At 43.0% G+C, this 19,563-nt stretch overlaps 4 protein-coding genes across 11 annotated transcripts in view; 2 read left to right on the forward strand and 2 right to left on the reverse strand.

Moving 5' to 3' along the window:
* Positions 1-2,179, reverse strand: part of LOC6494953 (syndecan) — a 109,354-nt gene extending 107,175 nt beyond the window's left edge. For 2 of the 4 annotated variants that reach the window (XM_044715459.1, XM_001959299.4), the window contains exons 1-2: positions 1,988-2,177; positions 906-1,177 (exon numbers count right to left, since the gene is read on the reverse strand). In XM_044715459.1, coding sequence (XP_044571394.1) covers positions 906-1,022 — 117 coding nt within the window. In that variant the 5' untranslated portion in view covers positions 1,023-1,177; positions 1,988-2,177. Of the gene's footprint in view, positions 1-905; positions 1,178-1,987 lie in introns of all 4 variants that reach the window. The other 2 variants (XM_014907602.3, XM_014907601.3) reach the window with 2 other exon arrangements.
* A 185-nt stretch (positions 2,180-2,364) lies between these two features.
* LOC6495663 (zinc finger FYVE domain-containing protein 9) lies at positions 2,365-7,576 on the forward strand. 3 transcript variants are annotated; one of them, XM_014907944.3, is made up of 8 exons: positions 2,365-2,486; positions 2,730-3,568; positions 3,627-5,106; positions 5,164-5,439; positions 5,500-6,523; positions 6,580-6,700; positions 6,756-6,920; positions 6,982-7,576. In XM_014907944.3, the coding sequence occupies exons 2-8, from the start codon at positions 2,744-2,746 to the stop codon at positions 7,132-7,134; spliced, it is 4,044 nt and encodes a 1,347-aa protein (XP_014763430.1). In that variant the 5' UTR covers positions 2,365-2,486; positions 2,730-2,743; the 3' UTR covers positions 7,135-7,576. The 3 variants fall into 3 exon arrangements, with proteins under 3 accessions (XP_014763430.1, XP_014763432.1, XP_014763431.1); XM_014907946.3 differs by having other exon boundaries at positions 2,412-2,520; XM_014907945.3 differs by having other exon boundaries at positions 2,412-2,520; positions 5,167-5,439.
* Positions 7,577-7,623: 47 nt separating this feature from the next.
* Positions 7,624-19,472, reverse strand: LOC6494952 (FK506-binding protein 2). 3 transcript variants are annotated; one of them, XM_014907598.3, is made up of 5 exons: positions 19,457-19,472; positions 14,762-14,951; positions 8,643-8,731; positions 8,376-8,575; positions 7,624-8,217 (listed from the first exon to the last, which is right to left on the reverse strand). In XM_014907598.3, exons 2-5 carry the CDS (start codon positions 14,947-14,949, stop codon positions 8,038-8,040), a joined length of 657 nt encoding a protein of 218 aa, XP_014763084.1. In that variant the 5' UTR covers positions 14,950-14,951; positions 19,457-19,472; the 3' UTR covers positions 7,624-8,037. The 3 variants fall into 3 exon arrangements, with proteins under 3 accessions (XP_014763084.1, XP_001959337.1, XP_014763085.1); XM_001959301.4 differs by lacking the exon at positions 19,457-19,472 and adding an exon at positions 17,755-18,031 and having other exon boundaries at positions 8,388-8,575; XM_014907599.3 differs by lacking the exon at positions 19,457-19,472 and adding an exon at positions 17,755-17,954.
* Positions 19,162-19,557, forward strand: LOC123257184. The gene has a single exon (XM_044715168.1). The coding sequence runs from the start codon at positions 19,250-19,252 to the stop codon at positions 19,436-19,438; it is 189 nt and encodes a 62-aa protein (XP_044571103.1). The 5' UTR covers positions 19,162-19,249; the 3' UTR covers positions 19,439-19,557.
* Positions 19,558-19,563: the final 6 nt, after the last annotated feature.

The following is a 19,563-nucleotide window of genomic DNA, read 5'->3' on the forward strand; positions in this document are numbered from 1 at the left end:
AACAAAGTAATTGTGCAATCCAGTTTCTTTTCTTTTTTTTTTTTAACAACCAACTATTGTGGCACTCGAAACAATTAAATAGACGATCAATTTCAGATAGAGACCCAGACTCTGGTCTGGTCTGATTCATCTCTATAGCTCCGAATTCCGTTCTCCGGCGGCAGCGACGACGGCAACTCATCACTCATCACAGCTAATGGGGTTCAACTGACAGCAGCCTCGATGCGAGCTGGAGATGGAGATGGACTTGATGACCAATTTCAGATTTGCAGCCATATTTGAAGTCAGAGTTGAAGCTATAGAGTGTGTCTATATTCGTATAAATACGATGTGGCATGGGGTATGTGGCATGGGGCTTGGGGCATGTGGCATTTGTATGTGTATTTTTGTTGCCATATTTATGCGTTCGCAATGCAGACGGTTTTAATGTCTTTTCTACAACAACAACTGAAGGAGGAGGAATGGAATACCGAAGTCCAATGTCTGGAGACATCCAGAACGCCGCCTGCCACAAATTGCATCGAGTGCAATGCCTCGGCTGCATTGATTAAGTTTGAATCACTCTGGAGAGTCTCGGCTTGCCGAAATTTCTTGCTTGCAACAATAAGTGCAACACACACACCGCACCGCACCGCAAACCGCAAAAACAACTAAGGTGGTGGGCACTCGGACGAGATGGTAACTGGGTGAACTGGATGGTTGCTTGGGTGATTCCTGATTAAATCACTGCCTGGATCTCTAGATGTAGTTGTTTTTGTTTTATTTTGTTGCAGTTGCAGTTGCAGTTGCAGTGTTGCAGTTGTTGCAGCTTCTGATGTTGATGTGTCGATGGGAGATGTGCGTGTGTAATGTAACTAAAATTAAAAAGTGTTTTAAACTTAAGAACCATGCTGTTTGGATCTCACCTGATCGATGGCTTGGATGGAGGCCACCAGAAGTCCCAGAATCATAAGCATTCCAGCCAACATAAGGTTGCCGCTTGTCGCCATCGGTAGAGTTGATATCTTCTGCTTTGGTTTCATTTTCCTCGTGACTTTATTAATTTTTTTTGTTCGGATCGAGAACTGATCTTATTTCCAGTTTTTTTTTTTTGTTTATTGATTCTAATTTGGAAATGGGCGGCAGCACATTTAGCTCTCTAGGCACACTCGAAACGAACTGGTTTCTGCACTAGAAACTAGAGGGGGTGGATGGGGGGGTTAACACATAATATCATTGATTAATATTTGCAAACACTTTTCAAAAACACTCGATCGCCTGAAGAGAGAACATTTCCGATTTGCCGCCAAAGGTGCGTGTTATCATCAAAATTCCAAACATACTTGGCCAGAAGCCAGAAGAGAGCCAGCCAAGAGTGGGAGACAGAAAGAGCGCAACGGAGTATGCAGAAATAATTAAACATTACTAACACTAAATTAAACATTACTAACACTAAATTAATCCAATGCGCGAGCGGCTAAATCAAAGGAAGGGTTTCACGGCGAGGGGGTGCAAGTAAACAAAACGTTTACGCAGAAGAGAGAGAACAAAAAAGAGAAGAGCGCAATTAAGTATGTGTATGAGTGTGTCTGTGTTTTACATGTGTGTGGGTTGCAATTGGCTGAATGAATTTTATAAATAAATAAATCAATTCTCCAGCGACACGGATTTCGAAGTTGCAATATTTAACGTCTTTTCTTTTTTGTTATTTCTTCCCGCATTTGCATTTAAAAAGAGCAATTTTTCAATGCGTTGAAAACAAGGCAAAAAAAAAAAAAGAAAAATAATACAACCGCCCACCACTACCACCACACTATTCGCTCTTTCTGTCTCCCCCTTCCCACACCGTCTCCGTCTCCGTCGCACACATGCGGCTATGGCGGCTTCTTTATGTGCCTTTTTCTCTTCTGCTTCTTCGCCTGCTGCTGCTTCTGCCTCTTCTTCTTCGCGTTGTTTTTCTGCGATTTTTATTTATTTTTTTTTCGTTTAATTTTGTATTTTTTCACACCTTTGATATATTTGTATAATATTTATTCACATCGGCGCCGCGAATTTCCCGACGCACCGCTGCGTGTGGAAACGGAAAAATTTCTTTACACTCGAGTGGCAAAACAGACACGAAACGAGCAAAATCCCCCAAAAATATGACCGTTCCGTCCGATTGTTGGTTTTCGAATAAACTCGGTAAACCGTACTGCTGGCTGATTGCCACTATCGATAAAAACATCGATATTTTTAATTATTTTAATTAATTTAAATTAAATTATATTTTTTGAATGTTTTCTCGTAATAAGATTAAGACTAATTAATCTTATTTAATGGGATTTAACTTCCCAAAATACTAAAGTAGTAGTATTAAAATACCAACAAAGTCAGTGTTGGTCAACACTGCACCTGCTAACTGACTCTGTAGCCCTGTTTTCATGGCAATTTTTAGTCACTTTCTGTTTTACAATGTTTTTTTGTCTCGGGATTAACAAATTGGCCAAAAAACTAAAGTAAATAAGGTAATTGGGGGGCTTCTGAGGTGCTAACTTACAGGTAATAGAGGGGCTAGTAATTAAAGTAATTTGTAAGTGTATTGAGAGTCTGCGAAATTAGCAAATCACAAGACTCCAATTTGTTTTTTTTTTTTGTTCGTTTTTCGTCGTTTTCTTTTTTTGCGTTTCTTTTGATTTCCCATTGTTGTGGAAAATTTCGATTTTTAAAAATGACTTTCTAAATGGATGGATTTTTTCGTGTATTTTTAGCTGAGTGAGCGGCCATGGATTTGGTGGACATTGACCAGGTTCTGGACAACCTGGAATTACGCATCGCTGCCGATGAACAGTTGAGCCGAAATGCAGCTGCAGCGGCGACGGCGACGGCGACGGCAGCAGCTCCAGCCCGTCATTCAGGCGACGGAGCAAGTGCCTCCAATGTGGCCTCCAACGGTGCTGGTGCAGGAGGTGCAACAACAGCGTCCGGAACGGTGGGATCTTCGAGCTCCGGGGGTGGAAAGAGCTTCGTGGGGGTCTCCCAGGTCTTCAATAGCCTGGACGACTACCGAAATAACGTGAAATCCCTCGAGGTGGACACCCATCTGCCCAGCTATGACTGGCAGGCGGAGCACGAGGATGATCTCAACAAGTTCAGCGAGGAGCGCTCGAAATCTAATAACGAAGCCATTGTTTCCTCCTCGGAATCGCTGACCACATCGTCCTGCTCGACTTTCTCCTCGGGACCATCGCCCGTCAGCAATGGCAGCCACTCGGAGGAGCTATCAACGCCGCCGGAGAATGAAGTCCCCAAAGAGGACGCAGAACCGAGGATCGAGGAGGTTGAGGATCGGGCTGAAGTCCCTAAGGAGCAGAAGAAGGATCCTACAGAACAGGAGCCCGAAAAGGAGAATGTGGAAGAATTGGCAGCTGGACTTTCGTCCATTTCGATTACCAAGTCCTGTCCAGATTCGCAGTCCTATGTGGGAGATGAGACCACTCCCTCCTCTGTCCAGGGGCAGGAGATGCAGCAGCTATCGGAGGACTCTACGCCCAGTAATGAGCCCGAAACAGAGATGACTAATGGCTTCGAGATACCAGCACCGGTGGCTGTAAGAATAGGTCCTGAAAGTGCGATACAATTATTAAAAAAATCAATTTTTTTTTTAGAAAACTGTAGCCTCCGAAGCACCTGGTCCTGAGAAGAAAGAACCTCAGCTAGAGGTTGAGCCCGAGGGCGAGGATGAAGAGCAACAGGAGCAGCAGCCCAAGCCCAGTCAACCCATCACCTTCTGCTCCACCATGGACGATATCTCGGACACGGAACTGGACAGCATGTTGCAGGAGATAGATGCAGATGATCCGCAGCCAATGGAGGACCAGGAGATGCCCGAAGAGGAGAAATCGCCTTCTGTTTCCCCAGTGACCGAGGAGGAGTCGGTGCGCATCCTGTCTGATGAGCAGGAGACCACCTCCAATGATCCGATGAACGTGGACAACTTCTCGCAGGCCTCCACCGTTGAGTTTGCGGATCTTAAGCAGCCGGAGGAGACTGCGCCAGTGACCGCAATGGGCGACGACATTGCCTCCAGCTTCAGCAGCACAGAATCCGACTCGTTGTCGGGCAGGAAACTGGATGATGACGATGATCCCCGGCAGCGGCCTGTGGCGGGAGAACCAGAAGAAGCATCAGTGGCCACTGATGCACTCGAAACGCAAGAAGCACGTCCGCAACGACCACAAACCCTGGACTTGAACGGTTGCCAGGCGAGCCAACTGACTCTCTGCCACGAGGATGCCCAAGATAATCCTCCGGATGAATCCCAGCCCGGTGTGGTGGCTGAACCGGGCGTGGTGCCCGGGGAAGATGACGAGGAGAGTCCCATCTACGAGGCAGTGGGATACAGTGATCCCCATGCCAACCTTGGAAAGGTGCCGCCCATCTGGGTGCCGGACAACATGGCCGGGCAGTGTATGCAGTGCCAGCAGAAGTTCACGATGATCAAGAGGCGCCACCATTGTCGGGCCTGCGGCAAGGTACTGTGCTCCGTTTGCTGCTCCCAGAAGTTCCGGCTGGAGTTCGCCAACGAGCCAGAGTCCCGGGTATGCGTCCAATGCTACATGATTCTGTCCGAGCGGCAGGCGACGGGATCCGCTTCAGGGGCAGCTGCTGGTTCGGTTCTGCCGCCCACGCCCATGCGATCACCGAATCCCAACAATCCCATGGAATACTGTTCGACCATACCGCCTCATCGACAGGTGGCCGCCACGCCCGGTGCCCCACCCCCCAGCGTCATTGTGCCGGTGGGTGTGCTAAAGAAAACCGATGGCAGCTCCTCTAACTCATCCAGTTCGGATGGGAAGAAGGGCGCCCGGAAGCGGAAGAGTGTTATGTTCAGTGATGGCATAGCACCCGGCAGCGAACTGGCCAGCACCATGGAGCAGCAGTGGGGCGAGGCCAAGCAGGCGAGGCGGGGTCTGTCGAGAAGCGGATCCGGTTCGAACCAGAAGCCGCCGACACCGGCGACCGAGGAGCCACCGCGCAGTATTGATATGGGCTCTACGATGGGCCTGGTGGCGCAGCTATTCCGCGGCTCCATACCCCCAAGTGCCGCAGCAGCTACGCTCTCCGCCACCGAAGCGCCAAGTGGTAGGGATTACTAAGTCTCTGCCCCCTAAGATCCAAGAATAATCTTTCCATTTCCAGCAGCTAAGGCGACAGCCCAACCCCAGGCTCAGACCTCCCCTCGTCGGAAGGCAGAACCGGTGCGAAGTCGTAAGTTGCCGCCAAATGGCGATTCCCAGGGCTGCTATCTTCCCCCGGAGGAGAACGGCCTGCCCCCCATCTGTATAACTCTAAAGGACGGCGAGGTGGACTACAAGGTTGTGCGGAATGATGGCTCGCTCCTGGAGAGATTACAGAACGAAACGCTCAAGTTTATTGTGAAGAACAACTTCTATGTGCTGGTCAAGATTGTGAATAGTAAGATGTCCTAGATTCCATCAATAGTATCCCTTCTAACCATTATCCTCCATCACTTAGTGAGCTGCTGCATGAATCGCTGGGTGTTGAACTTCACAACCTCGGGTCTGCATCACATGGGCAGCGATGAGCTCATCATTCTGCTGGAGATAAAGGCTCCGGGTGCTGGTGACTCGGCTGATAAGGAGGCTGGTGTCCCGCGCGATATATTCCAGCACCTGTACGAGCTGTACGCGGAGGCGGAGGCCGCCCGCTCCAACACCCACGAACTGGCCTTCACCAGTCCCCGGAATGCCAACTTTCTGGGCTCCCGGGAGCACGGCGGCTTCATCTTCATCCGGCCGACGTACCAGTGCTTGCAGGGTGTGATTGTTCCGGACAATCCCTACCTGGTGGGAGTGCTGATACACCGGCACGAGGTACCCTGGGCCAAGGTGCTGCCCCTGCGACTAATCCTGCGCCTGGGCGCCCAGTATCGTTACTATCCCTGTCCCCTGATCTCGGTGCGAGGCCGGGAGTCTGTGTATGGGGAGATAGCCCAGACTATTATTAATTTTTTGGTGGATTTCCGAAACTATACGTACTCCCTGCCCTCGATCCGGGGACTCTACATCCACATGGAGGATCGGCAGACGACGGTGAACATACCCAAGTACCGGCACCAGGAGGTGATCAAGGCGATCAACAACGCCAGCGATCACATCCTGGCCTTTGCCGGCAACTTCTCCAAGGTGGCCGATGGCCACTTGGTCTGCATGCAGAACATCAACGACGATCGCTCCGAGATGTACGCCTATTCCACCCAGGCCATCAACATCCAGGGCCAGCCGAGGAAGATCACGGGTGCGAGCTTCTTTGTCCTCAACGAGGCCCTCAAGAGCAGCAGTGGGCTGTCCGGAAAGTGCAGCATCGTGGAAGATGGCCTGATGGTGCAAATAATGCCGGCCAAAATGGAGGAAGTGCGTCAGGCGCTGCGCAACCAAACAGACATCGATATCGTCTGTGGGCCCATCGATGCCACCGACGATCAGAGTGAGATTGTGAGCATCAAGTGGGTAGACAACAACCGGGACATCAATGTGGGGTAGGAACTGCTTTCTCATTTGTTTGGAAAACTTTTCTAAATCCTTTAACTTGCAGAGTGAAGTCCCCCATTGATGACCAACCCATGGATGGCATCTCGAATATGCGCGTCCATGCCAGCTTCAATTATTCCAATACCAACTATGCCATCCGCTTGAGTGATATCTACATAGTCAAGGTGAGTTGCCCATCTTGGAAGGTGTCTTCCTTTTTTATCCAAACTCTCCTTTCAGTGCGAGGACTGGTATGCCACGAATGGTGGCAACTATGCGGACATCACCCGGATTGCCGAGCAACTGGCCCGCAGTGCTTCAATGGCTCTACTGCCGTTCCTCGATCTCCTGGCAGCGGCTGGCATCAACAAAATAGGTCTCAGGGCCACCCTCGATCAGGAGAATGTGAGTTCTTGAGTTCTTCCTACAAAAAATAATTCTAAAACTAATATTTCTCCGCTTATAGGTCGGCTATGAAGCTGGAGCTCGGGGCTCGAAGCTGGCGCCGCTGTACATGAACGCCCTGGACAATCACTTGATAGCCACCCTCCACGGCGAGTCCTCGGGCATTCAGGATCCGATCATACTCGAGCTGGTCTTCTACATACTGAATGCCTGATCCCCGAAACCTGATCCTCGTAGTGCAATTTTCCGGCTGTAAAGCGGAATCTTTTTTTAGAAACTCTGTGCTCGGAAACGAACAAAACTGGTGGACCGAAGAGTCGACCCTTCGGGGGGCAGATCTGAGGTGGATTAGATAGCTATATTGTTGGAATGGCTCCGTTAACTGTGTATATATTTAAGTACCTCATCGATTGGATTTTATATTTTTTCTATTTTTTTTCCACTCTCCTCTGCCTTTGTTATATTTTCATTCGATTTGAGTTTTCATTGAAAGTAAAAAGAAAAAATAATATTCTAAAGTACTATCTATCCCCTAAATATAATAAATATTTGTATGTGATGTTCTTTAATATGCTTTACACATTTACCATTCGAGTATATATATATTAATCTGTATATGCTATATATTGAATAACAAACTATATAAAAACTGTTAATCGAATTGTCTCTCTCTCTATAGAATAATTAAGAAAATAATATCAAGTTTTTGTTGTTAAATTACATGACAGGTGTGTAGCCATTCTTTATTGAATTTCTTGTCGAGGTGTGTGGAGTGTTTTCACGTATTTTTTTATAAAATATGATATGAACATTATCTTTACGACGCCAAGCACAAAATTAGTCACAACTTGAATATAACAACCTATAAATGTATATAAAAATGATGTTCGTTCTCTTCCAGATTGTATATTATTTTAAACTACGCCTAGAACCTAGGGATAGATGCTGGCTATATATGTTATATACAAAATGACATCGAAAAGCATCAGTCGCGCTCCTTCTCTTCTATATATATTTCTTAGTTTGTGTATATATATATTTTTATTTTTTGTGTTGATTTTATTTTTTTATAACTTAAGCACTCGTGTCCCTTCTTCCAGAACTCCTATCCAGCGCCCTACAGCTCGTCGTGCTTGGGTCCGGAGAACTCATCATGGGAGATGAAGCCGTTCTTGTCCTTGTCCTCGTGCTGGAAGATCTCCTCCACCAGCTTGTCGTTCTCGGCCAGCATGTTCTTCAGCTCATCCGAGTCCTGGCCCTCCACAGCAGTCATCTGTTTCTTCAAATATTCACTGACCTGGGAAGGGTTAATAAATTATAGAATTAGTTTAGTCCTTATAGGATATAGGAGTGTGAAGAAGGTATAATTATTAGTTAGTTAGTTGTAGGTGACCCTGGACCAACGGATATTTCAGTTTGAAGAGCAGATATTTGAAAGAAAAGTGCGATCCATACATAGACGATTACCTCTTCGCGACTCAGCTGCTTGTCGGCGTTCTCGTCGATCTCCTTGAAGACATTGGTGGTTGGGGGGGCATTGCCGATGTTGATCAGCTCCACGTCGAACAGAAGGGTGGCCTTGGGCGGGATCACATTCCCGGCACCCTGATCCCCATAGCCCAGCTGGGGAGGAATGGTCAGTTTGCGCTTCTCACCTGGTAGAAACAGAAATCCAATTAAAAAAGGGAGCTCGTTCGGAGTGGACAACTTTTGTGTACTTACCCACGCACATGTTGAGGAGTCCCTGGTCCCATCCTTTAATCACCTGGCCGGCTCCCAATTGGAATGTGAAGGGCTGGTCGCGGTCGAAGCTGAAAAATACAAAAAAAAAAAGGGACTCTTGTTAGCCAGAAAGTTTGGAGTGCTTACAGGTGTCGCTGGGGAATCGCATCCAGCCACCAACCCTCTTGAAACCAAAAAACAATTCATCATTTCTTTATGACTCGCTTTGTCTTTTTTTTCCGCCGCAAGTCTATAAAAATTATTTATTTGATGGCCTTGCTAAGCGAATTTACTTTAATTTGTTAAACATAAAAAAAGAAAGGATCCTGGCCCCTAGATCCTGAGTCCTGCTCAGGTATGCATGAGAATGTCGCGCCTTGAGCTTGATGTATGATGTGGCACAGTTGCAAGTTGAATTAGGCATTTGATGATGATTATGATATATGGTATTAGCTGAGGGGTGGTAGCCATCTCCCTTTTTCCAAATAAAAAAAATAACATAAACACATTGTAAAATGCCTTTTATGGGACATTATTGTTGGGCTCTGGAAGTACTTCTCATAGAATTTTAAATCAAGGGGCGGATAACCCATAAAAAATAGCCAAAAAAATATAATAAACAGGGTTGGCTTTATAAGATTTAGAGATTAAGAGAGGTTTTTAATAAAATAATTTAATAAAAAATATAAAAATAAAATATTAAACCAAGACAGAGTTGAACTTAGAACACCTTGATCTCTAGCCCCCTCTTTTTATAAACACTTTAAAGCCTTAACTGTAGCCTTGATTCCTTCGAAAAGGACCTGTCCTCCAGAGATCCTAACTTGGCAATTGAAATGTGTCGCCTGGGCCTGCTCCTGCTCCTGCTCCCGCCGGCAAAGTTCTCCTTGTTCATCATTATATTATTATTGTTGTTTGTTAAGAAAGTTGTTTTATTTTTTGTTTCTTTAAACTTTGTTAGGCAGTTCTCCCAAGGATCTTTGGCGTGGAGAGCCGTGGAGTGGCGAGACAGATTATTGCACTTGTACTTGTACCAGAGGAAGAAAAGGAAACAAATGATTAAGAAGGCGTCACCCACCGAGGTGGCCCGGTGGTGGTGGGGCAAGTTCTGGAGCTAGTCGAGTGCCAGTTTTTGGCCCCTGTCTGTTAAATATTTTATGTGCATCTCCTGGGCATTTTGCAAACATTTTTACATGCCCTGCCCCTGCCCTGCTCTGTTGTTTCAAGTCACAACAGCGCTCTCAGGGCGATGATGATGATGGGGCAAGTGGAAATGCGGCAAGTGGCATGCGGATTGTCGCTGAATAATCCACCTCGGTTAAAAAAAAAAAAAAAAGCGAAATAGATGGCGGTTAAGTGTGGCTCTGGAGCGTAACCAAAGTGTCGTCGTCGTCGTCTCCACTGCCACAAGACCACCTCCACTGCCACAAGACCACCTCCACTGCCACCGCCACAAGACCACCTACTGCACCACCTCCACCGACAACCACGACGACATGGCTGTTTTCTGGCTGGCTTTCGCTCAAGTGCAAATCTCCTGATGAAATAAAAAAGCGTACAAAATTTGTATCTCCTTCCTGTATCACCCTTGTATCTCCCTTGTACCATCCTGTACCATCCCCCATGACCATGTGTGCTCTTCCAGGGATTACTCGCCAAATCCAAGACACCTTTTGCCGTTGTGTCTGAGTCTCTGGATCTGTGGCTCTGAATTTTTATTGCATTATTTTCCATGAATTTCTAGTAATCGCCCTCATATGTGAAACATTTTATAGATCTAGGATACCAAAAGCAGCTTTTATCCTTCAAGTACCTCAAGTACTTTGCTCCCAAAAATCCACTAATTTATGGGAATTTTTTGAAGCTTTATTTCTTGGCAATTTTAACTCCAAAAAGTCCCTGATCCTTTAATCGAAAACAGTTTAAAAACTCATCATAAATAAATTAATAAAATCGTTTAAACGTGTTGATTGTTTCAGTTTCAGCAGTTGGCGTTTGGAGGTCCCAATTCCGGACTTCCGTGTCCTTCGTGTCCTGTTGGTCCAACCCCCCCGAGGTGATGAAATATTTACGAATTACCGAGAAACACAAACAAAAGGTCAGCTGCTGGCCGAGATGAGACCTGGCATCCACTCGCAGGTGGACAAACAAGCTGCCGATGCAGTCTCCCCCAGCTTCTGTTATGCAACAATCCGCCAAAAAGTCAAAAGATATTTTGCAATGCGTTTCGGGTGCGTCTTATGGGCGATTTGCTGGCGGTTTTTCCAGCCTAGTCGGGGCATGCCACTTGGGGCATGGGGCATACATATGTGTGTGTGCTGGGGAAACTTTTTATGGGCAGCACATTATCATAAAGTCGAGCAGAAAAATGTAAACTCATTCATCCACTCGCTAAATATTTAATAAGTTTCGATTTCATTCTTCCACAGCTGCCTGGTACTCCTTTTTTTTTCGTATCTGAATCCCAATTCGAATCTGTATCTGTATCTGTATCTGTATCTGCGAATTGCGAGCCAAGTCCCAACGCATCGCATAATTTAAAATGCAACTGAATGGGCGCCCAAACATCCGTTTTTTGCCATCCTACGTGATTCCGCACCACGGGTGGTGTTTGGTGTTTTTTTTAAGGTGGTTAGGTGGTGGGTGGTGGCACCCAAAAATCATACCACATCACTGGCCACCTTCAGACACATTCAATCCAATCAAATTGAATCCTTTTGGGCTCCCTTGATGACCTCGTTTTATGTGTCCGGCCAAGAAAAGTTATAAAATCAAATATGCAACCACAATTCCTAGCCTACCTTCTTGATCCAAAACCACCACGCCTCCCATGCCACACCCCTTTTGGGGGCGACAAGTTGCGATTAACAAGGACAACCACTCCGGCAGGACCTGTGTCCATAGACTCCGGCAGGACTAGTCCGGTCAACGTGCGAACAATTCACACAAAAAGTCAAAAACTTTGAACAACTTTTAAGGACTACACTGAGGGAAGTAAAGGATATTTAAGTTTAAAATATATAAATTAATATATATTAATTATTTAATAATTTTTTTAAATATTAAACACTTTAAAGAGTAGCTGGGTAATCCCTTTAAATCATTATTTAAATCAAATACCCCTTTTAGAATTTCCCCAAGTGCAGAGACTAGTATCCTGCGGGACCCTGAAATTTATGCCCCAGCTGACGGCATCACGTTCCTGCCCCCTTTTGCTGCCAAAAAAAAAAAGAAGAAGTTGTAAATTGAGAAAAATAAAAATTGCAACCGTTGAAGCTCATTAATTATTTAAACTATCTACAAATGTGTCTGAAGTTGCAAGTTCCCGGTGCCAGTGCAAAAAATATGTATATTTCGAGGCAAGAGTTGCCATAAAAGTCAGACGACGCGACGCGGCTGTTGCAAGCCAGTAGCGGCAGCGCCAGTTGATTGCTTCCACATGGTAATGAGCTTTAGATTTAGTGGCCAAGTCTTTGTTGCAACTTCATTTAGTTTTTTTTTCCCCATTTTTTTTGCCACCAATGGTGTCAAGGTTCGAGCTATTCAAGCAGAGCTTAAGGTTCCCTCCTCCTATTCAAGGTTGTCGTCGTTGCAACTTTCACTTTGATGCAACTTCATGTTGCTGCTTCTGTTTTTTCAACGCACTTTGGACATTAAGTGGAGCTTGTTGGGGCATGACAAGAAGGTGCCCCAAAGGAGGGAGGGACACCCGAAAAGCGACAACATCGCAAGTTATGGCCCGATGCCTCAGGTAACTTCTCTATTTTTTTCCATATTTTTTGTTCCGCATTTCAGTTTCTGATTTTCTGATTCCCTTCCGCTGACATATCTTTTTTTTGTTAAAAAATTATAAAGAAATAGTGTCACTGAAAGAAAACTATCCAAAGAAAGTATTAATAAATCAATTGAAACACTTCCCTGACACCTTCTTTTTTTGGCTTTTGTTTGGAAGAGAGACTTTCTCTCCTTAATTTACATATTAGTTTTAATTTTAATTTTTTTTTGTTAACACTTTAAGGTGTGAAGTGGCCTAAAAGACTAAATAAAGATAGTTTTTAAGAGGTCTGTATGGGAAATTTAATAAATTTTAAAGCCACAACAAGTCACCTTTTTTTTCTTAAACTGGAAAGTTACAAATTAATTTCTTTCGGAGCATGACACCGCCATGTTGCACATGAGAAGAGGTCCATATATCATAAGGGGTAAGAGGTAAGAGGTTAAAGGTTAGCTGGAAAACTTGGGAAGCCCCACCAGCAACATCTACTGTCTTCATGTTACGCGTCAACCTGATTAGAATATAGCGGCTTGGGACTAAATAATTTATGCCCCGCCGAATGGAGGTCTGCGGGTCAGAACTGGAGCTGCCTCCAACTTGTTGCCACAAAACAAAAACTAAGGTGGTGCTGGTTGAGGGGGTGGATAGGTGGATAGTCTATGACAAACTGTGGCAGCACGTGACTTGGCCATGGCTATGACAGGTAGACTTGATGGACTCCACGCTTTTTCTTCCATTTTCCTCTCAAAGACAATGAAAATAAAAGGCAAGAGGCACGTGACAGGACTCTAGCTCTCATCCAGCTCATTATTGAATTAGTCATGAGGAGTAGGAGACTCAATTTTAATTGTCCTTTTTCGGGACTGGCCTGATAATCCTTTTTAATAACAATTAAGCACGTATGCCATTCGAGGAGGCTCTCCCTTACGACTGTGTGCTTAGGACAGTTTCCATTTTTGATTGGCATTTCAATAGGCAACTCAATCGCAGGACCTGTCTGCCGCACAAAAATATCCTTTTTGCCATTTATCTACCTCTTCAAAGGTGGCTTCACTCTCTTTATATTTCTTGTTTTCTTTCTGGCAAAAAAGCTTAATTATCCTGGAGGATAAAAAGAAAGTGTAGAAGAGCTAATTTCCGCTGCATCCATATTGCCTCCAAAGACCTAAGAGCTTCGGGGCTCAAAAAAGATTTTAAAACATAAAGACAGGAGAGGAGAGGTAGAAGCTGTCGAGCATCCTTGACTGCACTTGACTGGCAAGCAAAGTGCCTTGTTTGTTAGCCAAGTTGGAGGGCATTTAAGCCGCAGCAACAGGTGGTAAGCCGGCAGAAGATACAACCAAAGGACGCACTCTGATTGAGTTAGTTAGTTGGCCAGCCCAGCCCAGCCCAACCAGAAGACTTTGCTTCGCTAAATTTAACAGCAATTGGGAAACTTTTGCCCCAGCAACTTCCACATAATTTGCCACTCAGTGTGCAACCAAAAATTTGTCTACTAGACAGGCTAAAAAGGACATATTTTGCTTCACAGACAGGTGAGTGAAGTTTAGCATACGAGGGGTGATGAGGTCTAGGAGGAGGTCCTGGAACTCTTATGATTATAAAATCATTTCCTGCATGTGAAACACAATTTTCTGGTCATAAAATTAAATCAAAATTTGGCAAAGCAGATAACATGATTGGGGGACTAGTTTTTGGGTTATTTATTCTATTAGATAAGCTTCAGATGAGATAAGGTTACAGCTCCCTACTGACACCAATAGAAGTTCTGATAATGGAACCATTATAGAGTTTGCCAGAAAGATTAGTTATTTTAGAATAATATGAGATTAATGACAATCTCCCTCCCATTATAGACTCTATAATGAACTAGAAGCTTGAAATCTTAAATAGCTTAACCCTTAATATAAATTTTAACCTTTGAGAGCTGAAATTAAGTCATAAACCGAGAGCCACGTCACTGGGGAAGCGAAACAAAAAGCGAGAAAAATCGGTAGGGGTTCTGGGACTGGGAGTAGGGGGTACCTCCATCCAAATAGAAGACGAAAAGGGGACGCATTCAGGCATGGAAAGTGCAACAGCAACAATGCAACATACAACAATGAGATCGCTTATCGGTTGGCGTCTAATTTACGACAATGAGCCGCCCTGACGACAGACTGCCACTAGAGTGGGCCGCACCACCACTGCGGTTTTAATCCCGTCCGGAAAATAATCTCCGCGTCGAGATTACATTCCAACACCACTCCAATCATCAGCTTTAAATATTTATATTTTTTTTTGGGGTTTCAACTCTGACATTTAACACAGTTTTTTCAAATAAAAAATAAAACAATAAACTCACCTCGAGTCGAACTTCTTGCCATCGGCCTGCAGGGTGCCGGTGTAGTGCATCGTGAGGGAGTCGCCATTCTTGGACTTCTGATCACAGACCTCCGGGGTGCTGATCACCTCCACCTTCAGATCCTCGCCGCGGACGAGGCTGCTGCTGGCCACCAGGAGGCACGACAAAACGAGAATGGACTTCAACATGGCTGCAAAATATGAAGAGGATGGGGATGAGGATTACTTGATAGCCAAAATATAAATGAGACTTTCGCAAAGAGACAAAACGTGTTTCAACACTAGGCAGCAAGGTGTTTTTTCTCTTTTTTAACCAGGCTTTAAGGAGAAATAATTATTTTTTGAGGTCTTTGAGTTACTGTCTTTGAGTTACTTCAGTTTCAAACTGTACCTCTCCCTTAGAGCTTACAAAAAATTAGTTTCAATCTCATGAGTTAGTTTCAAAACAATTATATTTTTATTAAAGACTGTTCTTTAGTTTGAAACTATATCTATTCCATAAGAACTGTATCTATCTTCCAAAATATACACAGTTTTAAAACCGACCTGTATCCTCGAAACTATTCCGATTACTACTTTATCCGAAAGTCTTTGTTTTTGAAGACAGCGTTTAAGTTACTTTAGTTTGAAACTTCTACTATTCCTACTAGTACTAGATACTATTCCTAAAATCTTCAAAAAAAATAGGTTTAAAACATACTGGTCACTTTCAAAACTATTCTGATTACTACTATTTCTTAAATTCTTCTTTTTTGAAGACTATCTTTAGGTTACTTTCGTTTGAAACTGTATCTATCTTAAAAAAAAATAGTTTTAAAACTATTGAAGTACCTATTTAAAGACTGTCCTTGAGTTACTTTGTTTCGAAACTGTATGTATTCCTTAAAAACTGTATCTATCTTAACAAAAAAAAAAAACAAATTCAGTTTCAAAACAGACCTACATTAATCCTAGAAACTAACCCGATTACTTCTTTTTCTTAAAGTCCCATTTTTTATGACTATTTTTGAGTTACTTTGGTTTAAGTTACTATTTTTGGTTTAAAACTGGTATCTATTCCTTAAAAAATGTATCTATCTTCAAAAAAATAGTTTCGAAACCTATAAGTCAGTTTCAAATTATCCCTATAACTACTTTTTCTTAAAGTCTTATTTTTAGAAGACTATCTTTAAGTTACTTTGGTTTAAAACTGGTATCTATTCCTTAAAAACTGTATCTATTTTCAAAAAAATAGTTCCAAAACAGACCTATATCCTCGAAACTATCCCGATTACTGCCTTTTACCAACTCGAAACTAAACCAAGTCACCAATGTGGTCTCTCGATGGCTGTGATCGTGTTTAATAGAGATCCCCCTAATGTGTATCATCCACCAGCTCTGCTCATCATCACCTCTTTCTCTTCAATCATCGATTGCACAAGTCTTAAGTGTTAAATTCAAATAAACCAATTACCCGGAAAGGTATAACATCTCTTGTTTTTTTTGTCCGATTTTTGCTCAACAGTGTAGAGTTGAAATTGAAAATTAAAAGAGTGAAGAGGGGCGACTGCGATTGCGATTTCGAATGGGAATGGGTATGGGATGCGGCGAAGAGGCTGAGAAAAATTAGTCATTATGCAAATGTGCAATTCATGGCGGAGTGTTTGGGGCCATGGGGGGCAAGAGAGGGGGAGATTTTGGTCAACCATCCAACCAACCAGCTTTGACCATCCGAATGACCACCTGGAGAAGGAGGAGGAGGGGGATTATGCAAGCCAGAGCCGAATTGCGCGTTTTATGGCCTCGGTGGCGTATGCGTAATGTCCAATTGGATGGTCGGTTACTGGAGATTTGGTGGCCAGAGGATGGTGGCGGGTACCGGGTGGCTGGTGGCTAGTGGCCGGTGGGTGCCGGTGGTGGCCTTTTTAAATGAAAGTTTTAACAAGAAAGCGGTATGCGTAGGTCGGCCCACAAATAAAATAGATACAATGCAAAAAAAAAAAATATTATATGATTTGCAACAAAATATCTTTAAAAGGCATACTCGAAAAATACAAAAAAAAAATAAAAAATATATAAAAGCCACTATATAGGGGAGAAACTTTCACTAATGGAAAGGCCCCAATGGTCAAGCCCCAATTACGTGGAAACGACATTAACATCTCTCGATCTTCGAAGGAGACTGATCTTGTTTCTTGTCCACCTTGTGTGCACTGAGAGAAATAATAACAAGAGCTACTCAAGATCCTTACAGAAGAATGTACATATGTATCTTTAATTTTAAGATACATTTCTCCCCAATTTCTTCCCCTTTATGCTCTCTTTTGTTTAGACTTCTTCTTCTTTTTGGTCTTCAGATCTCCAAAAACCTGTTGGGGGCGAGGCTGCTTCTTCTTTATCACCTGTCTTTTTCTTCTTCTTGTGATCTTTTTTTTTGTTTTATTTTTTTTTGGAGAGTTCAGTGAACCGGCATTGAGGAGTTTACCGTTTTGTGTCTTTGGAGAGTTCCAATTGACAGATTCCCGCTAAGTGCCCTTCCGGAAAAGCCATCCAAACAACACGTCATGAGTTTTTCTTTTTCTTTAGATGGTTTTCCAAAAAAAACAAAAAAAATGCTAATTATTGTACAGATTGTGATTAGACAGAAACAAAAACAACAACTACTTGGAAACCGCCCGGCAACATTATTTATGACCTTTTTGTTTCTTTTTTTTTTGTTGTAGTTTTCTAGCGATAAGCTCTGGGTCATCTCTTTCTTCTATATACATATATACATATGTATTGTATATCTCTCTCGCTCCTTGGGGCTTTGGGGGGATATGCCTATGTGTGTATGTGTGTGTGTGTGTGCGAGGACTGAATATGAATGGAAGAGACACGACAGCAGAGCCAAAGTACACGCTTTCTTTCGATTTCTCGAAAACCGAATTCGTTTCTTAATGAGCACATTTTTTTTCTGTTTTTTTTTTTGTTAAATATTTACGCTAAGCCAAGCACACAGGCTGTTTGTTATACCTTTTGATTCCACAGATATCACTCTTTGGGGGGGGCGCAGGGTGTGGGTGGATAATGCGGATACGATGGATCGGCGATGAGGAAGACGAACAACAACAACACGCGATCACGATAGGGCAGAGACACGTCTACTTCGATCGAAGTGTGAAAGAGAAATGCGGCCCCAACGTCGCTATCGCGGCAGTTTTTCTAGCAAGATATATGGGCATTGGGAGGGAGGGGAGCAAGAGAAAGAGAAAGAGACTGCTAGCTGGAGAGCAGTGCTGCGGGCGCCACTATCACTTATGTACAACAAAATCGAGCACTTTACAGCACTATTTCAATGGAGCTCCAATGATGGGCAGCATTTTTAATCGGGGCCGGCTTGGCACTACTTTTTTTGAATTGGGGATCTAATATTTTAAATAAGATCACTTGGAACTTAAAATCTTGGAATTTAATATCATTGATTTCTATAGAAAATTGAAAATAAACTAATTCGATAGAGGGATATAAAATTACTGTTATTTTTCACGATCAGCTTAGTTAATTGAAAACTATTTTTTAAATTAACTAGTTAATAGGGTTAAAGTTATTTTTAAACACTTACAGGCAAAATGAAATAACAATTTCAATTTCAAAAAATCAATTTTTGAACTTCCTGAAACAGTTTTTAGAAAAATCCCAACCAAAAACCGAAGGATTTAAAACAAATACGGAACTCAGATGGCGCGCAACCAGTTCGGGTGGTTTTTTGAAGACAACTAAATGGGAGTCTGTGGAAAAGGATACGAGTCCTTTGGAAATTCTTCAAATATGTTGCGGCAACAATTGGAGTTGCATGTTGCTGAAACATAAGCCCCGCCCATCTTCTCTAAGGCGCAGGCGTTGGTTTTTCTTAGAGGGCGGAGCTTAAAGATTTAATAATTAAATGATTATGATAAATATTTAATATTAAAATATATAGTTTTTTAGTAAATAGATAACTAATAGATCAAATAAACTTTAGAATATATAATACTTATAATTAAAGTTGTATTAAATTTCTTTGAGTTCTTTTTAGTTAAAAATCTCAAAATCGAATATTGTTTTTATGATTTATTTAAAAGTTAAATTAATTACTGAGTTAAATAATAAAATTAGTAAATTAATATACAAAATAAAATCTATTTAAATTAAAGCTTTTGATTCATATAGAAAATAGCTTAATTTCTTTTAATAAAAATCTAAAAAAATTCTAAAAAGAAAACTGTTCTATCAACAAATTGGATAAAAATCAGTCTAAGCTATACTATGTGTGGTCCATGTAGGGGCACTCCCATGGAATTTGTCACCCTTGGGTCATTTTACGCCCCACTGGCGAGCAATAGATAGATAGATAAATAGATAGATAGATAGAAAGATACATAGATAGAACGAATCAAGTAAACGTAAACTTTCCGAAATTCATTGAAAATCAGTCGAAATCAGTGGCACTCTCAAATCGGTCGTGTGGTGATCTCGAAAACTACCGAAAATGGTCAACGAAGTCCAAAACAAGAGCCCCCTGGGGGTTCCCCGATCCCTAGGATATGCCTTGAAGCGCAGGAACGATCGATTTGTGGTGGAGCCCATCGGAGGAATCATAAATCCAGCCTACGAACCGGATCTGGGTGGGGATGTATCCGCACTCCGGGAGAGAAATACAAGCTGGCAAGTGTACTAAAATAATAGAATTACTTACGAAATGTGGGATGTGGTTCTCCGTATTTTATAAATCAGGAAAGTTTTATCAAGGCTGGCTGTTTGTAGGCTCTGGTTTAGAATCTAAACTATTATGCAAAATAATTA

The sequence above is a fragment of the Drosophila ananassae genome, chromosome 3L (assembly GCF_017639315.1).
Source record: "Drosophila ananassae strain 14024-0371.13 chromosome 3L, ASM1763931v2, whole genome shotgun sequence".
Lineage (NCBI taxonomy): Eukaryota > Metazoa > Arthropoda > Insecta > Diptera > Drosophilidae > Drosophila > Drosophila ananassae.